The sequence below is a fragment of the Morchella importuna genome (genome assembly GCF_003444635.1).
Source record: "Morchella importuna strain M04M26 chromosome Unknown Morimp01GS014, whole genome shotgun sequence".
Classification (NCBI taxonomy): Eukaryota; Fungi; Ascomycota; class Pezizomycetes; order Pezizales; family Morchellaceae; genus Morchella; species Morchella importuna.
Genome location: NW_025763411.1, coordinates 842,020 through 866,030, shown reverse-complemented (window position 1 = coordinate 866,030; position 24,011 = coordinate 842,020). Strand labels below are relative to the sequence as shown.

The following is a 24,011-nucleotide window of genomic DNA, read 5'->3' as shown; positions in this document are numbered from 1 at the left end:
GAGTTGTTTTATGGGTTATAGACTATATATATCTACCAGGAGGGGTCCTAGGCCTTTTATGTTGTGTCTAGACTAAGGAGCAGCGCAGAGAATGAACCTCAAAGGATGGCGCTTAATTCTATAGAAGGTGCGACTTTAACCAAGCTTTTTCAATGGTCACTCGGCCACGCATAATCGCAGATTCATGATAAATAATCATAATTAAGAGCGAAATACAACTTGAATGCAATCGTAGCACAATTGATTATGATTAAATGTCTAGGAATGGGTTCGAAATACATATGGTACCACAAACAGCATCCAAACATACGAGCCTTTAGATTTAGGGCTAGTATGTACAACAAGAATCATACTACGTATACGTACATGTAAGTAACGGTGTGAACGTGTGCCAGTATTATCGACACCTTCAAATCAACAAAGTTATAAAAAAAATACAAAGCTTAAGCTCCGAGGAGACCTAACAAATCAAAAAGAAACCAACGGTACAACTTATAGTTACAACTAACGTCGCTCCTTGATAACCCAGCATGCAGCTAATCTCCCTACGTTAAGTTTTTGAAGTTCTCTCAAGTCATGATTATGGGAGATGAGTAGCCTGTGCACGTGGCGAGATATAAGAAATACCAAAAGACCAATAAGGCAGCTTCAACGTCACTTCACGCATCCCAACGTAACCAACCCGAAACCTTACGGATCGTATACAGTCGTATGAACAAATACTACAACAGCCAAGACATGGATTCGATTTCCAGTACCGGAGTAACTTCAAGCATCCACTATTACATATCCCCTCGCTCTTTATGGACCCCGGATTCGGGATGCCCATGTCTTCAAAGGTTCTCGCCCTGTGTATGTGGCCATGGTAGCTAGTGTCTTCATGGGCATATTTCATGATGGGGTGAAGTGTGTATCCTGGAGGCTCCATAGTTGTTATTGGATATGAGTATGAGAGGTGTTGACTTGTTGGCAGTGGAGATATGCTATCATGAAACGATCAAGTTGTGGAGCAAATCTCCGGAGGTTGATAATTTATGCTCATTTATCTCTGAGAGTCATAGCTCGAGGGGAGAGAATGAGCACTACTTGTAAACAGAGCATGATGGTGTATTCTATGGAGACTATTGTAAAGAGAATATTTTATGGTTGAGAGGTCATTCATATTTGAAAATCGAAGGCAAATTGTATACTGATGAGAAATTCGAGATACTAACAAACATACGGCAGATCATTAACTAAATTCCACCCTTCTAATGCAAACAGCTCTACAAAAGATTGAGAGCTCGGAAAACACATCAAATCTAGACATCATTATCATCAAACAACCACTCACAGTCCTCTTTAGCTTTATCACGCTAACTCAATCAAAGAGTAACCACCTTGAACTTGAAATACCAGAGAAAAATGTTAATGACCAGACTCAGTAAAAAGCTTACCAGGAGATAATCTGTTATCACCTTCAGGATCTCATTTTTCTCCTGGTTTCTATCCTTGTTCGCATTGATCCCCCTACGCTTTGTCCGCTTTCTTCCCCGCCCCTCTCTCCTATTCCCCTCTCTCCGCACTCACCCCCGCTCCCATTCTCACTCTCACTCCCACTCTTCTCCCCATCCCTACCGCTGTATTCTTCATCACCACCGCCATTCTCATCCCCAAGTGGAACCTCTGAGGCTTCGTAGTATTCAATACCGGCAAATCCCGAGTACCTGAGCATGAGCCTAGTAGGGAGCTGGACTTCATTGTAGCTGTTGTTGAAGGACGCCAATTTTTTTCTGCTTTGGGGCACACATCTTATGGCGGTGAGCTTATTCTTTTCTGCGTTGGACCTTTGGTGTGGGATATCTAATGTGTTGAGATGCGATGGTAATACCAGCTGCAGTGCAGCGGGCTTTTATATATACAGCAGACGGTCAACGAAAGAGTCCAAAAGCGGGTTTTAGTCCTTATAGTTAGACATCTATACAATTTAGAACTCTATAGCTCGATATCTAACCATATGATCATGATAATTTCGGATCTCTCTAGAACTTCATTCTATGGTATACAAAAATTAAGAGCCCAACCATGGGAAAGAGGACGTTGATGTTGTGCAAGGGAGCTTAAGGTTACCTGCATGCCGATACAGAAGGCCACAAACTCTGGTTTCCTCTTAACTGGTCGGCCCTGGGAAACTCAGTTCCTGTTTATTCCTAACCGCCGAAACTAGCTTATATTATAGTTTCGGCATAATTGCATTCATGAGATATCACTCGGTAGAAATATACCGACATCCGCCTTTTTTTCTCTGTGGATGTCAGTTTGTGGAAGTTCATGGGCTGTCTACGGTGAGGGAACTCTTCGGTCAGAGTAGACTCACCAAACGTAATGTTAGGGCCCATCAATTCAATGATATCTCGTGGCTTGGTTTAGGTATAACTATTTGAGTTTCCACAAAGATTCATGGATCCAGCCGTAGCTACATAGGTGAAGACCCCGGGGAGCACACAAGGTTTATGAAGGGTATTGTGTAATTATGGAACTACCATTATATCGAAAAAAATCATTTCTTCTCTGGATAGTATCCCACATCTCAGCCAATTCTTAGAACATAATCTTGTCCACATTTCACCACTCGAGGCGACACATTGGATAAAATGTGCTACGGGCATATATAAAGCCAATCGATTACTCCATTCCCTTATGAAATAAAATACATCTAATCAGTGGTATACAAGACTACAAAGAAACACACCACTCCCTCTACTCCATCACCCTCGTCTTAGCCGCATTGATATCAGAGGTATCAGGCAACAGCTCATTCTGCTTCGCTCTTCTCCTCGCATCCACGTACATTACAAACTCACCATATGTCCTTGGCATGACCTTCAGATCACCCTCCACAAAGAAGGAGTAATTGAACACGCCCGTCTCGACAACACTTCCATGCTCCACATCTCTCACCTTACTTCCAACTCTGACCTGCACCCTACTCCCACCCTTGTACGGCTCGGTATAGGCAACCGTCGCGGTCAAGTACAAGATACTCCCCACGGGCACCGGCGCATCAAACGTGCTCGGGTCAAGACTCAAGAACATCGGCCGCGAGTGCGCAAACGCAGAGGTACAGCAGAACGCAAGCTCCATAGTGCTCTTCAGAAGATACCCACCAAAGATCATGAATGAGTGACGGTTGCGATACTGCGGCTGCATGATCGACGTGGACGCCATAGTGGTAGTAGACATGTAGCTTGTGTTCTCGGGCTTTGAGAGCTTAGACTGCGGGTCCTCGTACTGGAGCTGCTCCATCCACATCTGATGGATCAAGTCCGACTCCTCGTCATTCGGCGTCTGCTTGGCCAGCGACACATCTCGCAGCGCCTTCTTCGCCTTCTGGTACTCCTCTCCCTTGCTAAATATCGCCTTCTCTTCCGGCGTCTCAACGAGTAGTGGGGGTACTGGGGTTGCGCGCTTAGTCTGTGGGTTCAGCGCAACCATCGTGAAGGCGCATGTCAAGATGAGGCCCTCCTCCCCCTCGACGCCGTTGCGCCGGGCTTCCAGAGAGATCTCCATCGACGATTTGCCGACATATGAGACAAACCCGCTGAGCTCGAGGTCGCAGAACTCTTCGAGCGGGCGGATGATGGAGATACGGTCCACCGCCGCAGTGACCGTGGTTGGTCCGGGCCCGGTATGCTTGTATGCCACTACGCCCGCCAGGGCATCGAGGTCCTGGAATAGGGTTCCAAGACGCAGCTGGCCAGATGCGTTGACATATCCATCCACAAGCCACTTATCCTTTGCCAGTGGGAGGACCTATCAATCGGTTCAATTAGCCCCATCTCACATATAGCTTGCTAACTCCTGCTATTCTAGGATACTTACAAGCTTGTGGAAGCTATCCTTCATCCTCTTCGGCTCGAGCCCGCCAGCCGGGAGCGGGGGCGGAGCATTGATGATCCCAGCATTTCGTTCCGAGAGAGCTTGCAGCCATGGCTTTTGGAGCTTCATCGCCGAGAGCTCTTTGTACACCCCATCGTACCTAGCTGCACGCGAGACGGAGAATTTGCGGGGATGCTGCTGGGACGGGCCCTGCTGGCGGAGAGATCTTACGCAGGTCCGTAGAAAGTGGGCTGACAGCGGGCGCGACATTATATTAATTGCGGGAAAGATCTAGAGTGAAAGGGAGCGGAGTACTGGGAAATGATTGAAACGGAAGGGAAAGCTGCTGGGGGACGTTGGCCGGCGAAACGATTTTCCGTGTGGGTTAGGTGTGGTGCAGTGGCTAAGCGAGACGAATGCAGGATGCCAATGCGATGATCCGGGGGCTGTAAACGAGAAGACAGGCAATTGCAAGCTCGGTAGGTAGCGGAGATTTAATCAATTCGCTTTACAGTGCGATATCGTACGAGTGTTGACAGCTGATTGAGGGGACTGAATTGATTGAATTCGCTAATTGTTCTTCTTCCGTGAGATCGAGAAGGGGAAATATAACCAATCCTTGTAAAGTATTAGAAATGGGCCCTGAAGACCTTCATGAAGGAGCAATATCGCGTGCATTCGGGATGCGTGGGCTGTGTTCCGTGTGTTTCGGGTACAGTTCGGCCCGGGTTCGGTATTCTATTACCTAGACCGTCTTAATTGCTCTACATTCTCCGCAATATCCTATGGAGATACTCTAGACGAGGCGGCGCCCCCGAAACTGATCGAGACGGATATAGAAGGCAGTAAGTACTTATTATTACATGTATATATCTACACACTACCTAGTCAAGTCTAGTTGAACTTCCCCCTCCCCCCCTGCAGTGACTCTCCTCTCCACCTAGCTCAAGAATATTAATGTGACCTATACATATGTAGCAAGCAGTACGTAGACTCGTAAAGTGAATGCTCCAGATCTCACTCGATGCCTTGCTGCCGCAATGGCCACGGTGAGATCATGACTGCAGATATGCATCTCCTGTATCTTGTGGCTTTTTAAATTCTGTGTGTGAGTGTCTCTCCACCAAGGCCTTCTCCCTTCATGCAATCATTGACCACAGAACGGTCTTTGCAATTTGGTAGTGGTGGTGATGCTTATCCCGCCATCCCTTCTCGGGATCCCACTCTTGTAAGTATCCGTGACGACGGCCCTTGCCTTTTATACCTGGAGCCTTATATCGGGGACCATAGGGACCATAGGTGCCCATTCTTCAGACCACCGCCCCTCCGCCCCCCTCCTCCTCAGTTTATATACGTGTTCTGGCGGCGATGAAACATAAAAGTTGCACTTTGGAAGACACTGCATGGCGCGGATTTGTGCACTTCCAAAAGACCCGTGATTGAAATAGTTATGTATGACTAGTTCAGGCCGTAGAGAGGCAGAAGCAGAGTACATAATAGCCCACCTACGTACATACATAGATCTTATATGCTGTATCACCACCCCGCTTTCGCGGGCAGAAAATCTCTACCCATATGCCCTGCTCCTACCACCCAGTGAGTGGCCAGTGCACCAGTCGAACAGTGCACGACAAATATTGTGCATCGAACAGTTAATTCGAAGTGGGTGGTGGGTACGGCCGGTGGTGGGTAGGTATGCATAGAGGCGCGCAGTAAGCCAACCCTTCAGTTCGTCTTCCCCAGTTTTATGCTATGCTATGCTATGCAGTCGGCGGCGATCGATAAAATCATGATTTGAATAGATTTTCCAGTGATTTTTTTGAGGCGCCGAGGAGTTTGATCTTGCTTGCGACGACTGCTACGACGACGGCGTTGCAGTTCTCGTGCTGCAGCGCAGGAGAACACTCTGAGTTGCTGCTGCTTTCTTGTTATCTATCAGTTAGCTCTAATCTATGGCGGCGAGCTTGAATTCATGGCTGGAGTGGTTCGCCGGTATGTACGGCCGGTATCGGGTTTTCTTTCTTCCTCTGTGGGCTGTTCTGCAATTGTCAAATATCAGTTCGGAGGTGAGCTCGAGAAGGCTGGCAGAATGTGAGTGATAGCTCATGCAGCTGGATGCGTCAAATTATAATAATATATACGGTAGAGTACGTATTTAGCTGCATGTCATTACCGGCCCCGAAACAACAGCAGCATTTACCGGTATGTGTACGGTATATACTCGTACGGTACGGGCGACTTTTTAGTCTTCTGTGTCATATTGTAATACTTACCGCACCGATTAATAGTAGACGGAGTCAGTAGTAGACGTATCAGATTTTGGAAAAAAAATATTTACCGGGAGAGTCTAATGGAAGTTTCCACCTAGCCCTAACTCGATATTCCAACCCAACCCAAGCAAATCCCACACAACCACAATTGCAACCACAACGAACCACTACACCACAACGACGAACCATAATAGAACTCTTACGCCCGTCCGCCCCATCCATCCCTGAGATTCAGACTTGTCACATTTCTTCTCCATTTCGTTTCTGGCTGCATACGTGCATACTCTATATTTCTACTAGCTGGAACCGGGAGGGAGTTGTGTGATACATCTCTTACAATTTTTCCTTGAGCTTGTGACAGAAGCACTCGAATGGAACCAAGGCAAGGAACAGCACAAGGTGGTGAGACGCTGGTAAGTTGGAACTGATATATGGTATGGGAAGGGTAGGAAAAAGCAAGGTGGTGGTGAGGGATTTTAGGCAGCTGTGGGATTGGACGAAATAGAATAGACTGGTAAGCACCCTAACTGGGAGAAACTTTAAGGTGGATATTAACTGTTTAGCCTTTTGATCTATTTCTTTTCTTTGCGAACCAGGGTTGATGAATTATTAACGTACGGTGTCTAGAGTATGTGGAGTATGTGGAGTAGGTAAGTCTTTCATGGATTACATGCCTAGATTACAGCTATATTGTGAAATACTATTATATCCAGATCAATGTCAGCAAAGTGGTTAGATGATTAGAATGCCCTACATATATCATACATGGTCAAGTTCGAGAGGATAAAAAACTTTAAAATATATTATGGTTCCTGCAGGCCGTTTGAGATATTCTGATATTGGAGGTGGTGAGATTAATAGTTGCGTTTGCTATATAGATGAATATTGCGTTAACAGTAGTACTACACGGAGATTAAACGTCCGACTTGGACAGTGCGAAGTGCCTGTGCGTTTTTGCATTTTCGTTTGAAAAATGGTTCTGCGCATGAAAAAAGATGGTTCAAGGTCTGGTTGGAGAAGTTGGTTTTGTGGTTGAAACAAAACAGCACTCATAAACACTGAACACTGAACACTATTTTTTGAAACGTCGCCACTAGTAGCTCAGTCACGATCAGTATGTAAATGTACCTGTACGTATACCCGCGTGCTGTACCTACATGTAGTGACATGACTTCTTGCAACGTCATCAACGAAACATTCAGCCTTAAATTCGAACCTCATCTTTAGCTCCATGGATCCATTCAAAAGTCCTCACTGCAAACATGAAACGAGATGGGTTCATCTCTAACCTGAGGATGTTCATCCATTGTCGTGTTTTTTTCTTTCTTTCTCGGCCAGGTCACAAACAAAAACCTCAATGCAATTAAGGTCAGAAGCAGAAAGAGACATGTGAATGGTGTACCTGATTCGCTGCTAATTTCAGTTAGGATTATTGCACCAATTGAGTACAAACCAAATCTACAACCACAAAACAATGGTTCCCCCCGACCCCTGCAAGATGCGTTAAACAAGTCATCTTCATAATCAATTTGTCTCCCCAAAAGAAATAAACCATGCCATGCCACACACACACGCCATACGATACCATGTTTTCCTCTCAACATGCATGGCACTTTATAACCACGCGTTTTATACGGGCCGTGCTGCATTGAATAAATACAATATGCAGCAGCCAAAACCGCTGTTTCATGTGCTAACTCTTCGCTCGAAATATCCACTTTGGTCCATCATCCTCCGTGTGATATGTAACGTAATATATATCACTCGAAGAAGAAGGATATACTAACAGGGCCTGGGGTAATAATCCGGACATGCTGAAGAGAGGGAAGGTCCTTACTTTTTTTAGAACGGAAGATCTACAGATTATCCCCTAGTCCTCCGAAGTGGTCTGGGGGGTCTAGATGCTGCGCTGGGCTGAAGAGTATTGGAGCATGCATAGGGACACTTACTGGACTGACCAATGAACTCAAACCCACCTGCACGGAGATGTTGGAATCACCAACCAGAGGTCAGGCTTAAACTACTCACCAACAAACCAACCTGTTGACAGCAAGCAAAAGAAAACATACTGTGGGGCTTGAGCTTATTTTCCATATGCACGCACTCACGTCTTGCGGTCTTGTGGATTAAGCCACATAATTGCAACTCAGGAAAGGTACCACCGTACTGCCCCCTCAAGATCGACAATACGGCGGGAGTTTCCATACGGTAGCTACGCTATTTGTGGTTAAGGGCCATGTAGCGACATTTATGTGCGCACATCTCAAAAGGACTCAGTGAGGTACGAAATTTAAAGTTATCGAACGTAACGGGTTTGAAATTAAGATACAGCCGTACTTAGATCGTTGTCTGGACGACTCCGATGAACTATATCCAAAATGGAGCCTATTCTTGCAAGTCGATTAGAGGTACTGAATCCAGATCTTGAAGCTCGAGCCTCAATGGCTTTTAGCAATATACATAGCCGACATATATCAGATGATAATGATATGCATGGGTGACTTTTTCCCTTAATAGACTAAGGGAGCGAGCCCTGGGGAAATTGAATATTGATAGATATGATATCTACGCGTCCTTAGCCGACAATATGTTATTCGATTGGGGCTCTTCAGAACCCTAGCCCTATTCAGGCAACGCTCCATGTGCCAGTCATCATGTTGAATCACTCGGCTGTCCGGCCCGCGCACCGTCTGTGCACACCAGCGCGCAAAACAAACGTAAAAACATTGTCTAGCGAGATTAGGCGCCTGAGAGTCTGGACAGGAGGGGGGAAGAGGGTCCGGGGGGGAGGGGGAAAACGAAATTATTCGACGGATAACGCGCTTCACATTGCTGACAAGCTGGCCATGGCTCCCGTAGGAAGCCGAAGAATGTACTGTGCGGGTGCTGAGGCGGCATTCCGAGACACGGTCCGCACGGACATGATCTGATCTTGTTTTGTTTTGTTTTGTTTTGTTTTGTGTCTGGCCCTCAGCCCTTTCGGCTCGGAAACAAAACGAATACATACGCGCCTGGTTCATAGCTGCTCAAGACGAATCTATTAGATGCGGATGTGGTTGCGCAGAGGCCTCGAAATAGCTGCTCTATGGCCCTTGTTCTGTCCGAATACACGTGATTCAATAGCTCCGAGTGATATATTATGATTACTTGGTATTGATGCTATTCTAACCGGCGGAATGGTGGATCCCGCTTTGGACAGCCGTTACAAACCGGTGTTGAAGACAGAAAGGATGAATAATACAATAAGTACTGTATCATTTCCACTACAAACCAGGTAACCGCCGTTTCAATTTGGACTGGCTCTCGTAACGTGATCCTCTCCGTTTGCGGGGGAAGATGGAGATCCACTCTGAACGGACATACGCAGGAGATCCTACCACACAGACCTGCTCCCTCATACTCAATCTACTTAAGTTATGCGGTCTCGACCTATCTTGAAAGACTGTGCGTCCACCTACCTAGATTACATTGGCACAGAGCTAGGGTAAGGTACAAGTACCCACCATGGAAATTGAAATTAAAGGCATATTTATGGAGAAAACACGAAAAATGTCCAATCAAATATAGACAAGATTATCGGACTTCCACGATGAGCTCTATTAACGGATAGTGCAGAGAATCTCCCAGCCCTAAACATCATCCGCAATAAAATAAGATAATATAATCTTGGATCGAAGCATTTAAGGATGATTATGACTTCCCACGTGTTGTCTCACTATTAATTCACCTATTGTGGTCATTACCGACTAATCAGGCTTTGCAGAACTCTGGACCTCCCATCTTCAAGATCGGATGAAAGAGAGTCTGATCGCTCAAAGTTTCCCTCTGCTTTGAGCAGAGCATATGGATCGTCATTGACGTATGCATCATAAATGACGCATTCAATATACCTCAAACCTCAAGATCGATGGTAACGATGTAGAGTAGGTCTGAACTTCATGTAGGCAGAGCACATGTAGGTGTAATCTCTACCTATATTATGGGGCTATATAGGTAGGGCTTCAGATAGGATAGGATAGGTAGGTATGGAATGCGGGTCAAAGATAGAGGTACTCTATGTAGGTACTCTACCTAGGTATAGGTAATCTAACGATCTTGGTTTCTGACAGCTGCTGCACATAATGAATCGCGGTCTCACAGATCTATAATTATCCGACTGCTCTGAGTAGCGCGGTACGTACCGATATGCAGGTGCTTACTGAGTGTAGAGTAGATACAGAGGAACAAATCTACCCCTAAGTTTCCCGTTTCCCCAACTGGCATATTCTAGATACATACGGTACCGTAGCATCGGCGTATCTTCGGTGAGAGGTTCAAGTCCTGTCGCACAACAGCATGGAAGTCGGTTTTGAAAAGCTTGGTTCTCGGGAGAACGGGTGGTTCGTCCAATAATCGCGGCGTTGGTTGATACTCCACATATGTGACCCTACCCTGCTTTCCACGAACCCTGTGCTGTTCAAGGGTTCAAGGCAGAGAGGATACATACTTGTCCGTATGTAACAGGAACCGACTCACATCGATTCTTCACTTCGCAGTGGGAGTGAGATCCCGCAAGGTTCAAGGTAGCTAGCAGGAGAAATAATTCCCTTTCTCAGAGCTCTACATATTTGACCTTTGTTCCATGCAAATTTCCAGGGGGGGTGCGAACAAACAGAAATTCCTCGCTAATTATCTCGCTATTGAGCCCGGCTGTCCAGGCCATTACAAGGGCTCACCACTCTGATTTCCCACTCACCGCCGTTTCAAAACGACAGAAACTTGACCGTGGGGGGAGAAGTTGCCAGCGTGGAGGTTTTACCTTACTACAACCTGGCTTGAGAAACGAACAAACCCGGTCGGTAGGAAGGGGGGAAGGGGAGGGAGGTTTCTGCAGGTGGGGCTGGAAGTGCATAAGCTTCCAACGTGTGCAGATAAGGTATCGTGCTGCCCAGCGGGTCGAAAGGAAGTTTCTCAACTGCAGAGTACTAGTAGGTAAAGGCTAGCTATCGATAGCTTGGAGGAGTAGGACGAGGAGGAGGAGGAGGAGGAGGAGGAGGAGATTGTGGTGGCCCCCGCGGGTTGGCTGCGTCATTCGTAAGTTGACGAAGCTAGAGTTGGAGGCACCATGAATATGACGAAGTATCCCGTCCGGGTGTAAATATTTTTTTTTTTTGGGGGGGGCGTCTGGCTAAAGGAAATGACAACTGCGATTTCTCATGATGGTTCAGCCATGGTGGTTTATGGTGGTTTGGTTTTCTTGCCCAGAGAAAAGTGAAGGGAAAAAATAAATTGTTTTTTTTCACCACCTCTCACTCCTCACGTCTCACGTCGCACGATACGATCCGTACGTACCCCGCAAAGGAAGGAGTGAAAAAAAATGTGGTTCCCCTACTGGTGCTGGGTAGGGGAGATTATTACTGTCTTTACCCAATCGCGCAGGCTGCAGCCAATCAGAGGCGGATGATCCTTATCTTTGGCTCGCGTCGGTAGGGTAGCGAAGAGGGAGGGAGTGACCGAATGTTTGCCATGTCCCATGGCGAGCATGGCGAGGGATCAGCGGTGGACCCTAGCATCGAGAGCTAAACGTGGTTGCAACGAACAGAGTTGAGAAGGCAAACAGGAACTGGGTTGATCTACCGCAGAACTCGTGCTCTAGAGTAGAGATGCCATCTGGCTCGGGTGTGTGCATTACATAGGGTTTTAACTTTTTGAGGCGATAATTTTTTCGAGTTTCGATTTCGGTTTTTGGTGGGGTAGTTAGATATCGTGGCGGGGTTGGGCACGATGTTTCTGAAACAAAAAAGCGGCCGAGTTTTTCGATTGATCGCGATTTTTTTCCCTTTCCCCACGATGCAGTGCGCAGCTAGCTGGGCCGGCCGCGGATAGGGGTTGTCTACCTGGGATTTGGACGGACTCGACACGATGAAATGTGTACAAGTTTGAACAATCGTGGAATAATTCGATTTTTTGGTGTTTGTCAAGGTTTTTTTTTTTTTCTTTCTCTTTTTCGATTGGGCTTGGCACTAGGTAAGCACCATCTTCCCCGGGCCCGTTATCTTTCACAATGTTCTTTTTTTGGTTAGGCGGGTGGCATTTGTACAAATTTGACGGTTGAAGGTTGAGTCGTTCCACCACTGAGAAGACTCACCACTGGGTAGAATACTGGCACCACCACCACCACCATCCATCCCACTGATTCCCACATGCAAGAGTAGAGTAACTGCCTACAGCGTACCTACAGCACAAGCTACCCGGGTTCCTCCGTTACAAGAGTAAAAGAAAGTACCTCGTCACCCAGGAATTATTAGCAAACTTTGTTTACGATTTCCAATCCAGTCCCAGCGTTCTACTACTATTCCTAAATACATCTCTCCCACTCTACCCCCGATATCTACTTACTTCTAGAGTACGATTGCAAATCACCCCACCCCCATACATACGTCTTCCCCGCCTTGATTCGCGCCATTAACTCTTGCCCCGGTTCCGTTCCGAACACTTAGGTTCTTTCACGAGCTTTAAAAAGGATACCGAGTTCCTCTCCCCTCGAGTTCCCCAAGTCTCCCAACTCATAACACTCACTACACACCTCAAAAGCCTACACTCACCACCGATCACTCATCCCCCCCCCACCAAACCACAAAAATGAACGCAACCCGTCTTCTCCGTGCCAGCCCCGTCGGCCGCACTCCCATGATTCAGTTCCTCGGAAAGCGCACCACCCCCCGTATGTTTCCCTCCTCCAACTACCAAACAAAATAAGCAAAGAAAAAAATTTAATACTAACTTTGGCAATATAGAAAGCATTGACCACACCCCGCGCCCGCATCCGCAAGCACCAACCAACAAGCTCCCCACCTCCTTCGCCGAGTACCGCCAGAAGGCTCAGCAGCACGGGCCATTGGCCTACAAGACCAACACTGCTGCTCGCTCGTCCGTCCAGCCCTCCGAGGGCCAGGCATTCGACCGCAGCGACCTGCCAGAGCGCTTCTGGAGACTGGCGCTGAGCAAGGAGGAGATGGATGTAATTGAGAGCGGGGGTGCATTTGCTTAGATGCACTCTCTCGAACTCTCTTTCTCTTATGTGAAAATGGGAACGGAATCAAAAATCGGAATCGGTGTCGGCGCGCGCGGGGAATTAAAAAAATGTATAATACGACCTTCCTGCGCGTAGCCGGTCGGTCGGTCGGTCGGTCGGTTGGTCGGCCGGCGGATCAAAAAGTTTCTTTACGGTGCCGGGGTTACAAAAATTTTCCTTTTCTCTTTTTTACGACCGGGGGTTATGCACGACACAACGGTTCTGCAGGGATTCATACATAATCAACCCTCTTCTTTTTTTTTTTTTGTCCCTACACACCCTTTTTCCATCTGTCAACCAAAAAAACACAACCTCGGGTTTCGGGTTCGGGTTCGGTTCTCTATCTGGCGCGTGTCATCATTTACGGATTTACGGATCTATCGATCATTACCACTATTACTTACTACTACTACTATTTTTCTCCCTTTACCTGTTTCACCGGTGTTAGCGTTTTGTTCTCTTTTTCTTTTTTTTGCTTATCGGCGGGTTCATTGGAAATCGGGGGTCGGCGGGTTCTTTTCTAAAAACTGGAACTGGAAATACTGAAAATGGGTCATGGGCTGGTCTGACCTGATCTGATGGATATGGGGGGATACGGTTCTATTCGTGTAACTACATTGTATCTATCTATCTATCTATCTATCTATCTATCTGCTGTCTATCTCTCTGTCCGAGTTTCGGTCTGTGCTCTGTTTGGCTGTCCAACTGACTAGCTATATAGCTAGCTACTCTTTAATATTTCTATATGTGGATGTGGGGGAAGCTGCCTACTCTACCTGGTAGTTGAAACCAGGCAATTACTAGACAAATCAATTAACCCACCTATTGCAAACCAAACCCGCAGCCTTGCGTAGGCCCCCGTGCAGCGCTTCCTTATCTCTCCCTCCGTGTCGTCTCTTTCTTTCCACGAGGCCCGCAGCTATCTCTAGCTCTATCTCTCGCTAGTTACATAGCTCGCTGCTAGCTAGCTATCAACTCAATTCTGCTCTAGCTAGCTTAGCTATCGGCCTGCCTGGGCCGGCCATGGGGCTTATCATTGCCTCATTCTTTCTTTCTTTGTTAGATAGATATGTGGTGGACTGACGTCTTTGCGCGTTCGCTCTCGCGCAATTGCAAAGCAAGCCTTCTGCACATGTGTTTGGCATGTGCGAGGCGATGATGATGAAGGGTTCGCTGGTCCGTGCACTGCAGTGCAGATGGAGATAGAGATACACAAAACGACGGTGAGACAGAGAGAGAGGCAGAAGAGAGGCAGCCAAACAGAGACACGCGCAGACGCAGGTAGCTGGATTGATTGGGGTGATCGAATGAGCAGACAAGCAAGGAACCGGCTAAACCGACGGAGGGAAACAACACGTTGATTTGCTGCAGCTGCACATCCATCCACACACACACACACACACTCACTCACCCACCATCCAGCCAGACAGTCAACCCTCCACCACACAGCTACATACTCAATCTACTAGAGGTATTCAGACTCTTCCCAACGTCACTGCTACCTTGAAACCTTGTCTACATATTCATCCTCAACCTGTTTACACAGCCACCACGCGATTGACCATGGACGTCCTTGCACCACCACCAGCCACCACCACGCCCATGGGCTTAGAGCTCACAGAGCGCGACGAGGCCGGAAATATCACTGCGGTCTTCACCGAGCTTGCTGCCAGGGGGCCTTTCTCTGTCGTCGTAAGTACATAGCTAGCTGGCTAGTAGCTTAGTTGTAGTAAACTTTCCCTCCCTCCCTCCCTCCTCGCGCCCAGCCTCCTGTGTTTTCAATTCCCGTCCGTTCGTGCGCGCGTGCGAGAGAGACCGGAGCTAGGCATTCATTCATTCCTACTGTTTGTCTGGCGCAATTGGGTGGAGGGGGCGGGGGGATCGTGGTGTAGTGTAGTGAGTGAGTGAGTGGGTGGCTATGACTTTCTGAGTCTGAGTTCTACAAACCATTCTACATACTAGCTAGCTAGCTCTGGTAGGCAGCTACATGTAGCTATGGGCCTTGCTGATTCAAGGAATTGGGGGGGGAATGACAGATACCGGAGGATACGGTGTCATACGCCCAGCGACTCCTCAACGTTTTCCTACCGGCCGGGTTTCCCGCAAGCGTGTCGAGCGACTATGTTGGGTATGTGATTCTGTGTCTGTTCCTTTTTTATTATTATTATTGTTGTTGTTGGGTGTTTTGTGGTGTGTTCTCCTTTCGTGCGTTCTCTGCGTACTCCGGGGAGAGGGGGGCGAACAGTCATATACGCAATTGCGTTCCTGTTCCTGTTCCATTCCTTCTGGAAGCTTTTTCTAGAGAAAGGAGGGAAGCTCCTTGCTACCGCCATGGGCGCAGTTCCGTATTCATGTCTTTTAAGCCCCCAACGCCCCCGCAGCACTAAGCCAAGCCAAGCGCTTTCGAGAAGAAGACCTTTGATAACCAAGACACATTCTTCATTCCTGGTGACGACATTTGAATTTGATATTGTGCGGCGGGCGGACCCTTGTACATATTCGAGCACGTTTTTTCTCTGTTCTGGAGGGAAAAACCAAACTCGTATTGGATTGTTCATAGCTGACTTATCATGTGTATGTTTTGGTTTAGATATCAAATCTATGTGAGACATCTACTACCTACATGCCTACTGGGGGTGGAGGATAGCTCTTTGGACCTCCCCGCCTCCCCTTGGAGCTTCCCCCTTCCCCGGCCCTCCTCCCCAGGTCAGGGAAAGTTGAAAGTCTGACCGAAGGGTTTGATATCGCGTTTACCGCCCTCTAGGACTCGCTGCAAGCATTTTCCTCGTCCATTGCCGGCCTCCTGACATCTCGGGCGGTTCTTCAGGGTTCGAAACGAATTCCCAGTGTTTTAGGAAATCGTCTGGAACAGTAGTGATATTGACCTTTGAGTTCTCTTTTAGGATTCGGCGTCGGGTAGTTATCCAATCTCTATCCATATACCTATCCCCAACCCCACGCGCGCTATGATTTTTTATATGAATGCCTTTTATTATTATTATTAGTAGCTGCTGCATGCTTTCAAAGCTAGCTCAAAACCCACAGGGCTACAAGGCTTATTTTTTCCTGTCTTATTACTGTTATTACTGAGATTTAAAAGGGTTTGTAACTGATTTGATATCGCCCCTTCTGTGCCTCAAAATAGTGATGCAAATGCTTCCGCAACAGGCGCCTTGCTGCTCACTATTGTCCAAGGTAAGATTCGTATTTTTGCTTTGTTTGCTTTTTGATTCGTTTCTGGGTCAATCATCAGATAGACACGAGTTTTTTCTCTCCCTGGTTTACTCTTTACCGGGTGATCATATATGGGCGGTTGGGGGACTATGACTGACTGACGACGACGACTACCCGGCTATGGGGGAGGTTTTTTGGTAAATCCAAATAGACAGTGTAAGCCGCCTCGCTACTATCTTATTCGCGTACCGATTCGGCGTTGCCTTGGAGGCGGAATGTAAGAAGTACCGCCTGGCAGCAGACGTATTCAACGACTCAGCCATGATCTTGGACTGTTTGTCACCCGTGTTTCCAGGGCCTGTCAAGATCGTATTGCTGTGCCTGTCGGGGTCCCTGCGTGCGGCGTGTGGTGTGGCGGGAGGCGGCTCCAAGGCGAGCTTATCAGTTCACTTTGCCAGGGCGGGAAACGTTGGGGAGTTGAACGCAAAGGCAAGTCCTTGCGAACCAAGCTGGGGAGGGGAGAGAGAGAGGGGATGGAGTATGTACAGGCGTTCGTAATTTGAGGAAAGTGCTGAGGGTTGAATTTTGTTTCCCGTTTAGGACTCGAGTCAGGAAACCGTGATTGGGTTGATGGGCATGTTGGTGAGTCGGCTCGTTTCAGCTTGAAATTTTTTTATTTTTTATTTTTTTGTCACTTCCCTTCTGTGTTCCCTTTCGCCTTTCGCCGTCCCTCCGTCCCTCCGTCCCCCTTGGTTTGGTGCCCTGAGGTTTTCGCCCTTGTCCGGCGCCATATGAGTGGTCCACAGGAAGGTTATTCCCAGAACCGAGCAGGGATAGGATGGGATGGGATGAGATGGGGAGAGGGGGGGGGGGGGGGGGTGGGGGTGGGGTGAGATTTCGTGAACCAAGATCCGCAATCTGTCAATGTGAGACGTGATCGAGAATGTATGGCTGATTTCCTTTCCTTCGCGCGGCTCTGCAGGCAGGAAGTTTCGTGGTCAGGCACATCACCTCGACATGGGCGACATGGGTGTCGCTAACGCTCCTTCTGGCGCTACACCTGGGGACGAATTACATGGCGGTCACCTCGGTAGCGCTGCGCACCCTGAATCGTCAACGGGCCAATATCGTCTTCTCCAGGCTTAGCGACATCAATTCCACCACCACCACCACCACCACCACCGGAGGAGTCATGGTGACGCCTGGCCGGGCGGCCAGACTCGAGCGGATATTTGAGCGAGATGGCGTGTTGAGATGGGGGGAGTCGGAAGTGCTCGGGTTTGCTAGAATCGGAGCAACGTTCTCCGAGTTGGCCGCCTCTTTTCACGGCGCTATTGCGTCCGGTGGAGATGGTGCTCGTGGTGGTGGCTTCCCAACAGTGGGAGGAGGCGGACATTCTAGAGGCGGGCTTTTTCCATCCTCTCGACCGACAATCACCATCCACGATATCGCCAAAGTGTTCCGAAATGAGAAGCATCTATTGTGGTATGATGCGCGGAAGCGAGAAGTCACAATTTGTCTTAAAAATGACATTACGTCGGAAGAGCAGCTAAAGGCCTGGGTGCACGCCCTCTTTGTGGCTAAAAAGATTCGCCACCACAACGACAACAATAGCGAGAAGAAATTGTCGCTGTCGTCGCCGCTCACCAACGAGGAGATTCTCGGTGTGATTGAAACCACATTATTCGATTTGGGCATGTCGTTTGCGACGACTGTTGGGCAGCTGAGGGCGGTGGGATGGGACCTGGGTACGGCAGCTCTCGAAACAAAGCCCGGATATCGGGTTGGCATATGCTCCATAGACGCAGGGAAGGACAAGGATGAGATCAGATCTGGGAGGGACGAGGCAAAGAAGGATATATGATGAGCACGAGTTAGCCGCTTGAGAGGTACCGTTTTTGATATTTTTTATGGTAGTGCTTACTCTGGAGGGGTAAATTGAAGTTAAATTGGGATGAGGCACAGAAAAAAAAAATCTCTTTTTGGTTTTATTATCATTATTATTATTATTCATTTTCTGAACCCTAGAATTTCTAAAAGTGTGATTTGATTTGTCTGTGTTACGGGAAGTGAGGTGAGAGGGGCAAGAAAACGTGTTTGTTTACCCTTTTTTTTTCTTCCCCTTCTGCCCCTGCCACGCGACCACAGCTGGATGTTTATTTAGTGTTTAGTGTTTCCGTGCTGAACAAAGAAATGACGATATTGGACTTTCCAGAAAGTTTCACGATGCACGTGTGGTGATTGGTGGGCTGTTTATTATGGTGTTGATGTACAGGTATGACGAACTTCCTAATCAAACCGAGGACGGACAGACAGGAGGACAAGACGGGTCCAGACATAGCCAAGCGGGGAAAGGCTACCTTACCTACTCTAGTCCAGTCAGTTGGGGGCGAAATTCGAATAACTAGTTTTTTTTAGTACCTGCCAAGCTTTTGTAGACAATCATCGCGCGCCCGCCCCGGACAGGGAGGTTGCAACTGGACGAATGATCGACGGCTTCTGGAAGGATTCATGGAAGCATGAGGGCAGAAAGACGACTGACCAGTTGCGTAATTTGTGGAATCATCCCTAACGTCGATTGGAAGTTTCACCCGAACACGGCAAGGTGCCAAAAGTGACACTGCACCCCGAGCCTATCAGGGACTGGCTCAGGGACTGGGGGGTGGGAACGACTTCTCGAACCGGAGGGTTCACCGAGGCGATGATTCGCTACAGGAACAGGAGCTTCCATACCGGCATCATCCATCATCATGGATATCTACTTCTTTTCTACGGGGATAGATACCTAAAGATTCTCAAGATAGAGCGTGAAAGAAAGGGTCCAGAGGGGGAGAATGTGGAACCAACAACCAACTAAACTGACGTCGTCCGCGTTTTGAGTGGTCGCCCGATGGCAATTAAAGACTTGGCGCAGTCAGCTCACACGTTGTTTGGTCCCCTGTCAGCGTTTTTCCTGCGGGTGCAACGAAAGAAAGTCCTGACTGATGCTGAGTGGTAGTCCTGTCCTGCTGCTAAGTCTCTCTCTGTTGACTGATCCTCTGTAAATTGTCGTGAGCGGTTAGGTCAATGCCTGAAAGAGATTTTAGCCTTTCATGGGGTTCCTATCAGAGCGTCCTTCCATGCCGGCTTCTCACATCTTCTTCAGTTTTAGGTTCAAATATCATATTTCAATATCACATCACATTTTCCCTTCCCTCTTTTATTTTCGTCTCTTGTTGCGGCAGCACAGAATTACAGGGGAGACGATGGCCTTGCGACACGTGCATGGTGGACACTGTGGTGAGACCCCTACAAGCACCTCATCCATAGAGTAATCATGGCTCGCAGCAAAGTAGCAGCAACCAAAAATGTTGTTCCTTGGCCTGGCCAGCAACCTGTCTAGAAGGAAGGAAGAGGAGGAGGCTCACCAGCCACTATGTGAAACCATGGTAAGACGCTGACCACTCTCGTGATGATCTTCTCACCGGAGTTGGATTTCCTGGACTTCGCTGAGTGTTCTTTCGCAGCAGCTCCGCGTGTATTGTTTTTTTCTTATTTTGCTTATTGTTAGAACGTCGTTACTGCCCTTTCCCCCCTCCCTTCTCCAGGCCGAAAGGGAAGCGGGTTCTCCCATCGAACTCTCATTCAGGAAGTTGCCGTAGAAGAGGATTCGGGCTGGCCCGATTTGTGTCTCGGACTTGGGGTCTTCCGGGACCTTGTCAGCAAAACCAAGCAAAAAGCGGGCAGGCATGCCAAAGTGCATTCATCCTACCTACTCCACAACGACCTAGAGTGGTAACTGTCTCCACTCTACTGCTTCTGCTTGATGATGGGATCCACTCTTTTTCTCCCCTTGTGTCTTGAGAATTTACTTTACGGGGCTATTATTCATCTCACAGGACCTCACTCATTTTTCTTATTTTTCCTCTCTATTTTTTATTTTTTCCTGCGCCCATCCCTTTACTTCCCAGTCGGTCTTCTCTCCTTTGCAGTGGTATACACGTATGTAGGCGTATGGGCGGTCCCAAGAAAACTACTTTTGATGCAGGTATCCTTCAAGAGTCGTGACTTGGGGTATTGGATCATGGACCTCAGTTCTCACTTTTTCTCTCTTTTCGACCAGGAATGTTTTCCCTCTACCCCTCCCCATTTATCAGTATGTAGATATGTAAACGAATTTTCCATGATCCCTTGCAGAGAAAGAAAAAAAAACGGGTATTTTCCCGGCGTGATTTGATTTCTTCCATCCAAGGCACACCACAGTCTCGCGATTCTCAACAGCAGCTTCTGTCGAGAGATCAGACAACTTTGTGGAACGGCGCTTGTATGCTGTTTTGGATTAGAGCCAATTGACGGGCAACGGCCAGCCCCCAGCAACTCCCCCTCCTCGAACCCCAGCCCTTACCCAAACCCAAAACAATCAGGTCAATCCAGGTTTACTACCAATTATCTCACCGCGACAGCCTTTCTTTTCTGCCTTCACCGTAGGGTACCGTAACTAGCGGCGTGAGTTACCGTACCTAAGCAATTCATCACCCAGTCCCTTGCCTCGAATCACGGACAAGGGTTTGTGGGAGTGGAGGTCCGTGTCGCATTCTGTACCAAGATCATTTACATGCGTCCAGACCCCCCCTCCCCAATCTGCACATTTACAGACAGACAAGCAACCCCTCCTGGACTGCTGCTGCTGGTGCTGCTGTGAACCATGGCCCACTCGACTCAGCCAGTCATAGTAAACAAGCAACACCATACCATACCAGACGGGTCTCACACATCCCCCATACCCATACCAATCCATACCTCCTCTCACACACACCTCTCAAATTGCCTAGTAGTTTCTGTAACCCATTTTTCTGTTCGCCTGCTCTTCTCTATTCTATCTTCGCATTGCCACCGTCCAGTTCGTTCCTCGGGAAAACTGCATAGGGCAACTTGAAGCCCACCAGCCAATTTGTTTTTTTACTATGTACTACTCCCCTTAATTCTTTAGAAGAAGACTTGGAAGCCTTTTTGTATTTTTTATCGTATCAGTTACTGCCCAATTATCCTTTATTTAACGCTTGTTTCCGAAGAGAGAGATTTTTTTCTTTGCAGCCTGCCGAAAAATTAGTTGCAGCAAGCAAGCATTCTAGAGTAGGAGTCTAGGACCTCTTTTTTATTTTTATCAACTCAGTGATTAAGTCACCGTCACCATCCATCATCATCGGGGGCAGGGGCGGGAGCTAAAGTAGTTTTTTCGAGAAGAAGATAAGACCAGATCTAAGGGAAGAAGGCAGACCACAAAAAACCATTTTTTTGTTAGACCCCGGAAGATTATCGGACTGGCTCGTCAACTGCAGAGATTATTGTTTTTGCCTACCTGGAACAGGTAACGCGAAGGGGGGGTGGGAGAGGAAGCGTAGTCTGAAGGAAACAGGCGCTTCAACTTGCTGGGTAGTTGAATTATTATTCATTAGAACCTCCCAGTCAGTGTCGGTTGTCGGCCGGTGGAGTGAGTGTCTGTAGAGTAGACCGACGTACATGGGCTACAGCTAGGAACCCACGGACTCTCTACTCTCACACACACCCACCACACACACACCTCCCTCTTCCTTCTTAACCCTTCACCCACCCCAGTCACTACGGTCCCTACCCTCCCTCGTACATAACATCCTGCCCACCCCCCCTTTATCTATTCAACAACGCCCGCAGTACAAGGTGGGCTTCCGAATGATATACAAACTCACAGCCCAATGCCATTCTCTAACACTGTTATTTAGCGCTCTCCCCACGCTTCTAAACTGTCTTCCATTCAGTCTACCCACGCCTTGACTCGATCCGTCAAACACATACATCATACACATACATCATAACAGCCACTCATCCACACCTACTTCAATAACCTCCCCCCCCCCCCCCCATCAACAGTTCTCGTTACAACTCGGTGGTGGATTTCTAAATAGTTTCATTCTTTTTTTTTTTTATAAAAAAAATATCAAATATGTCTGGTCGCAGATCACGCCGTCCGCCTTCATTGAACCTTTCCCTTTCGTCCCGCGAAACTTCACCTGCAAACCGAACAACCCCTTCACCTGAACCAGACACAGACGACGAGAGAATGTCAAGTAGCTGTAGCAGCCGGCCCTTGAGCTCGGGATATTCATCGGGACCTTACTGCGTAAAGAGACCTTCATTATCGGAGGTGTTAAATGGAAATGCACCAGCTCCTTACACATTGAGTGCCTTTACAGCGTACCTTTCACAGAATCACTGCTTGGAGACTTTGGAGTTTACAATGGATGCTGGACGCTACAAGGACCACTGGAAAGCGATCACTGGCGACGACACTCTACCAACACCCGAGAGCAAAGGATGTGAATACGTGCGGATGCTTTGGCAGAGATTGATGGCTACTTACATTGTGCCCAATGGGCCAAAGGAGGTGAACTTGCCGTGCACAGTCAGGAACCACATCTTGTCGATCCCAACAAACCAGATTCCCCCTCCACCAGAATCACTCGACTCAGCAGTTCACATTGTCTACGAGCTTATGCAGGAGAGCGTATTGATGCCATTCATCAGCGATTGCCAGCAGCAGGCGAGTTGTGGGAGCTCGTGCGGTTGGGGTGCTCAGGGCTCGGATGAGAACTTGTACATGCGCGGGAGCCTCGACGAGAGAATGTTGCAGAGGAAAAGGAACTCGAACTCGCCTCCACCAATGTTGGGATTCGTGTCTAACTCGTATCCTACTGGGTCTGGGTCATCGCGTCACAACAGCCAGAGAGCAGCTTCACCCTTCAGTGTGAGCTTGGGATGGCATAGACACTCGTCACCCATGGGACCGGGTTCGTGGTCTACCAGTGGTGACAGCTTTGAGGAGTCATACACTTCTTCACCAACACTTTCATCGTGCCCCATGACTCCTCCCACTACTCCCCCGACATCTGAGGCCATGCTTCATGGATCAATCACTAGCTCGCCAAAGCACAGCAAGACCGTTGACAAGGCTGAGAAGAGCTGGAAGAAGATGACTGGGAACTTTGGGAAGCAGTTTGGATTCGGAAAGAAGAAGACTCCTCAGTTCTGGGGAGAGCACGTTTCATATTGACTCCATCACCACTGAACATTCCTCGACATGCCGTTGATGTGACCACGAATTCCTTATACCACTCATGCACTTAAACTCAACGTTGCTTCTTACCGTTCATACGACACGAGAATTACGCAGCTTGCCATCATCATCATCCAACATAATCATTCACACATCCTCCTCATCCTCATCCTCATCCTCCTCTTCATCCTCCTCATACCTTACTCTCGCGAAGCCTCTTCGCATGTTAATAGACCTCTAAGAGAACGGAAATAGTATCTCTTGTACTTTTACAAAAAGCGGATTGGGTTTTCTTTTTTTCCATTTCTTTTTTACACTTGCATCACTATTACGGGGATTTCTTTTTGTTTATTCATTGCATTGTACTTTGGCGCATGCGGGGTGTGCTTTGTTTTTTTATGGGAGACTAGGGCGAACAGTGAGATGGAAACATTTGGGATTTGTCAGACGAAGAAGGGGCGGAAGGGATGGTATGGGATTGGGAGTACTTTTTGGAGCTTTTTTGGGTTGGCGGTTACGGATTGGAAACTATCCGATTGACGCCGCGATACTACTGCCCTCCTGGCGCTTTGGGATAAGTAATGGG

The 24,011-nt window shown here is 47.9% G+C and overlaps 6 protein-coding genes across 6 annotated transcripts; 4 read left to right on the top strand and 2 right to left on the bottom strand.

Annotated features, from left to right (window-relative positions):
- Nucleotides 1–2,739: 2,739 nt before the first annotated feature.
- On the bottom strand, nucleotides 2,740–3,987 carry LAJ45_05400 (uncharacterized protein; the record flags this gene model as incomplete). The annotated part of the gene is made up of 2 exons (XM_046114971.1): nucleotides 2,740–3,792; nucleotides 3,862–3,987. 2 exons carry the CDS (start codon nucleotides 3,985–3,987, stop codon nucleotides 2,740–2,742), a joined length of 1,179 nt encoding a protein of 392 aa, XP_045972008.1.
- Nucleotides 3,988–10,214: 6,227 nt separating this feature from the next.
- LAJ45_05399 (uncharacterized protein) lies at nucleotides 10,215–10,830 on the bottom strand (the record flags this gene model as incomplete). The annotated part of the gene is made up of 5 exons (XM_046114970.1): nucleotides 10,215–10,237; nucleotides 10,310–10,357; nucleotides 10,412–10,575; nucleotides 10,644–10,714; nucleotides 10,777–10,830. 5 exons carry the CDS (start codon nucleotides 10,828–10,830, stop codon nucleotides 10,215–10,217), a joined length of 360 nt encoding a protein of 119 aa, XP_045972007.1.
- A 1,919-nt stretch (nucleotides 10,831–12,749) lies between these two features.
- On the top strand, nucleotides 12,750–13,158 carry LAJ45_05398 (uncharacterized protein; the record flags this gene model as incomplete). Its single annotated transcript, XM_046114969.1, has 2 exons — nucleotides 12,750–12,831; nucleotides 12,905–13,158. 2 exons carry the CDS (start codon nucleotides 12,750–12,752, stop codon nucleotides 13,156–13,158), a joined length of 336 nt encoding a protein of 111 aa, XP_045972006.1.
- Nucleotides 13,159–14,325: 1,167 nt separating this feature from the next.
- LAJ45_05397 (uncharacterized protein) lies at nucleotides 14,326–18,220 on the top strand (the record flags this gene model as incomplete). The annotated part of the gene is made up of 11 exons (XM_046114968.1): nucleotides 14,326–14,358; nucleotides 14,605–14,653; nucleotides 14,729–14,874; nucleotides 15,219–15,310; nucleotides 15,773–15,785; nucleotides 15,947–16,010; nucleotides 16,086–16,098; nucleotides 16,328–16,377; nucleotides 16,568–16,845; nucleotides 16,957–16,998; nucleotides 17,339–18,220. 11 exons carry the CDS (start codon nucleotides 14,326–14,328, stop codon nucleotides 18,218–18,220), a joined length of 1,662 nt encoding a protein of 553 aa, XP_045972005.1.
- Nucleotides 18,221–19,703: 1,483 nt separating this feature from the next.
- Nucleotides 19,704–19,997, top strand: LAJ45_05396 (uncharacterized protein; the record flags this gene model as incomplete). The annotated part of the gene is made up of 2 exons (XM_046114967.1): nucleotides 19,704–19,784; nucleotides 19,866–19,997. 2 exons carry the CDS (start codon nucleotides 19,704–19,706, stop codon nucleotides 19,995–19,997), a joined length of 213 nt encoding a protein of 70 aa, XP_045972004.1.
- Nucleotides 19,998–22,315: 2,318 nt separating this feature from the next.
- LAJ45_05395 (uncharacterized protein) lies at nucleotides 22,316–23,422 on the top strand (the record flags this gene model as incomplete). Its single annotated transcript, XM_046114966.1, has 1 exon — nucleotides 22,316–23,422. One exon carries the CDS (start codon nucleotides 22,316–22,318, stop codon nucleotides 23,420–23,422), a length of 1,107 nt encoding a protein of 368 aa, XP_045972003.1.
- Between the last annotated feature and the right edge of the window lie 589 nt (nucleotides 23,423–24,011).